The sequence below is a fragment of the Plasmodium cynomolgi genome (genome assembly GCF_000321355.1).
Source record: "Plasmodium cynomolgi strain B DNA, scaffold: 0278, whole genome shotgun sequence".
NCBI lineage: Eukaryota > Apicomplexa > Aconoidasida > Haemosporida > Plasmodiidae > Plasmodium > Plasmodium cynomolgi.
Window position 1 is genome coordinate 1 of NW_004192822.1, and position 2,730 is coordinate 2,730.

Here is a 2,730-nt window from a genome sequence, read left to right on the forward strand (position 1 = left end):
CCTGTTTGCGCTTGTCCACCCTCCGTTGCTGGTTTCTGAATTTGTGCTCCTTCTGCTTTTTTATCCTGTGATTGTGTGACTTCTTTTTCCCTTGATTTTGTGCGCCTTCCACCTTCTTGCCTTGGTTAGTGGCGGCCTCGGCTTTCTTTCCTGGGGCAGGTGCTCCGTCCCCTTTGGCTGTGGTAGTAGTGCTGCCCGACGTCACTTTCCCACCTTGAGAATCAACAACTCCTGCTTTCGTTGCTTCTTTTGTGGCTGCGTTTTTTGCGGCTGGTGGTTGACCATCACTTCCTGCTGAACCGGTACTAATTTGTCCATCCGGTTTATCTCCCTTTGGAATAACCACCGCATCGATCCTTGTATCATGAGCACTGTTACGTGGAACCAGAATTGGACCTGAACGAAATGTGTGAAAAAGCGAATATGAAGGGGCAGATCGAAATGCTAGAAGTATGGTGCATAAACATGAACAAACATGGTACTCCGGTTAAGTGAAGCAATTGTGATCAAATAAGATATGGTCAAAATATTCGGTTTCGGAGTCCCTGCAGATTCTAACGATTGATAGGACATTCGAACAAACTATCCAAAGAGTTTATTCATTTACATTCAAACATTAGAATCTGGGAGTATGCCGTTTCAATAACGGCGACGACCTTTAACTTTATAACATTGAAACATTAAAAAAACAGCCCTGAATCCTTAAGCAAAAAACCTTAAAACCTTAACTCAGAAACCAGAAAATCATTGGGTCCGGAACATGTGGAATCTTCAAAATCAAAACCATGGAACCCTTCAGGTCCAAACCCTAGGAATCCTTAGTTCCCAAACATGGCGAACCCCTTTATCCGGTACCTCGGAATTGCGAAAGCTAAAACCCGGAAATCCCCAGGTTCGAAACCCTGGTATCCCTGGGTCAAGAATCCGGAATCCTAAATCTGAGAACCTTGGGTTCGGAAGGCCGGAATCTTCAGGTTCCCAATTCAGGAATTCTTGGGTTCTACACCCTGGGAATCTTGGAGTACGTAACACGCGAACCTTGAAATTCGAAACCTGGGAACCCTTAAAGCCAATACCCGAGAATCGGAATCCGGAATTTTTCATTCTGGTTCTTCCCCCGATTTCACCAGAGTTAGCACCCTTCCTTGGACTTTGTTTCATTTCCGTTCTGATCTTACCTGTTTTAGCTGGACCTTTCTCTACGGGTGCAGGTGTTGCTGTGACTGCGGGTTTGGCAGCTTGTACTGCCACTGTTTCCGTGTCCGTCGCTTTCTTCTTTGCTTCCTCCTTGGCCTTCTCTGCTTCCTCCTTGGCCTTCTCTGCTTCCACCTTGGCCTTCTCTGCTTCCTCCTTTGCCTTCTCTGCTTCCTTCTGTTTCTTGATTTCATCCCTTATCATGACGATTCCACTATTCACCTTTGCTCCGTCCGAGTATTCCTCCACATCATCAAAGAAATCATTATTATTTTTCCTGTTTTTTCCCTGTATTACTTGTGCCTGGATATTTTGTTGTTAACAACTGGAAGGCATCTTCCAACTTCTTCTTCTCTGGTTCACACCAATTTTCTGATTTCCATGTACCAATATCCTTTGTACTTATTTCTTTTAAATTCGTTTCTACTATATTCCTAATTACTTCCATTATAGAATCCGTTACATTAATTTCCACCTTATTTGAACCTTGCGCACACATATTATATTCACGATTTGACCATCCCATTTTTGCTCGCATAGCACTATATATGGCCTTAGCAATACTCGTTGGAATACAATATATTTTAACGAAATAAGATAACCATGTTCTTATAATTTTACAACGCATCCATTCCTTCAAATCATACTTCACTACTGTACTTCCACCTTTGTACTTATATATTTCGTATAATGCCTCCATAAGGAACACACACACCTCCACATATTCATCCACCTTGTCTGTAACTCCATTATTCGTAATATGTTCTTCACAGTTCTTCTTAAACGAATTCCTATCTTTGTAATTTCCTTTCAATACTCCCTTCACTGTACTCGCAAAATCTCCAAAAATACTATTTATTTGTTGTTTTACAACCTTATCCTGTAAAAAAAACATAAACACGCGCATACATACATTCAATCATTATTTACAATCCCTATGCATTACTCCCCACTCATATCTCATGTTCCAGCATTTTTCTTTCTCCTACTAAAACTAATGCTGCCTTACTTCATAACTCCCTATTAACATACGGAACCCGAACTTATCCGAAAAATCCCACCCTTTTTTTTCCCTCCCTTCGAACTCATTGTGCAAGCTACAATTCTACATTTCCTTCCCTTTCACTTTCTCTCATATTTTTACTTAAAAATGCCCCCCATGAAATGAGCAAACCCCTCTACTACTAATACCTTCTATTCATACTTCACATACACCTACACTTCCTCCACACTTTCTAATCCTTCCCTGACTTTTCTTAATTATCCTTTCGTCTTTCTCTTCTTCCCCAAATTTTCCCTATCATTTATTAATACTATTCTGGAAAAATTATTATTTCCAGAAAAAAACTGTTCACACAAAATTTTTTCAAAAAAAAATTCTTTATACAATGAAAAAAAAAAAGAAATAATCAAACAAATGTTATATACAAAAAATTGTTAAAGGAAAATTCGCATACACAAAAAAATTCCCTCCTCCATGATCTACATAAATTTTTTCTTTAAAAAATAAAAAAAATATATACTCACATTCCTATT

At 39.4% G+C, this 2,730-nt stretch overlaps 1 protein-coding gene across 1 annotated transcript; it reads right to left on the reverse strand.

The window, feature by feature from the left end:
* Positions 1–795: 795 nt before the first annotated feature.
* On the reverse strand, positions 796–2,283 carry PCYB_003360 (hypothetical protein; the record flags this gene model as incomplete). Its single annotated transcript, XM_004227757.1, has 3 exons — positions 796–1,497; positions 1,637–2,074; positions 2,227–2,283. The coding sequence occupies 3 exons, from the start codon at positions 2,281–2,283 to the stop codon at positions 796–798; spliced, it is 1,197 nt and encodes a 398-aa protein (XP_004227805.1).
* Between the last annotated feature and the right edge of the window lie 447 nt (positions 2,284–2,730).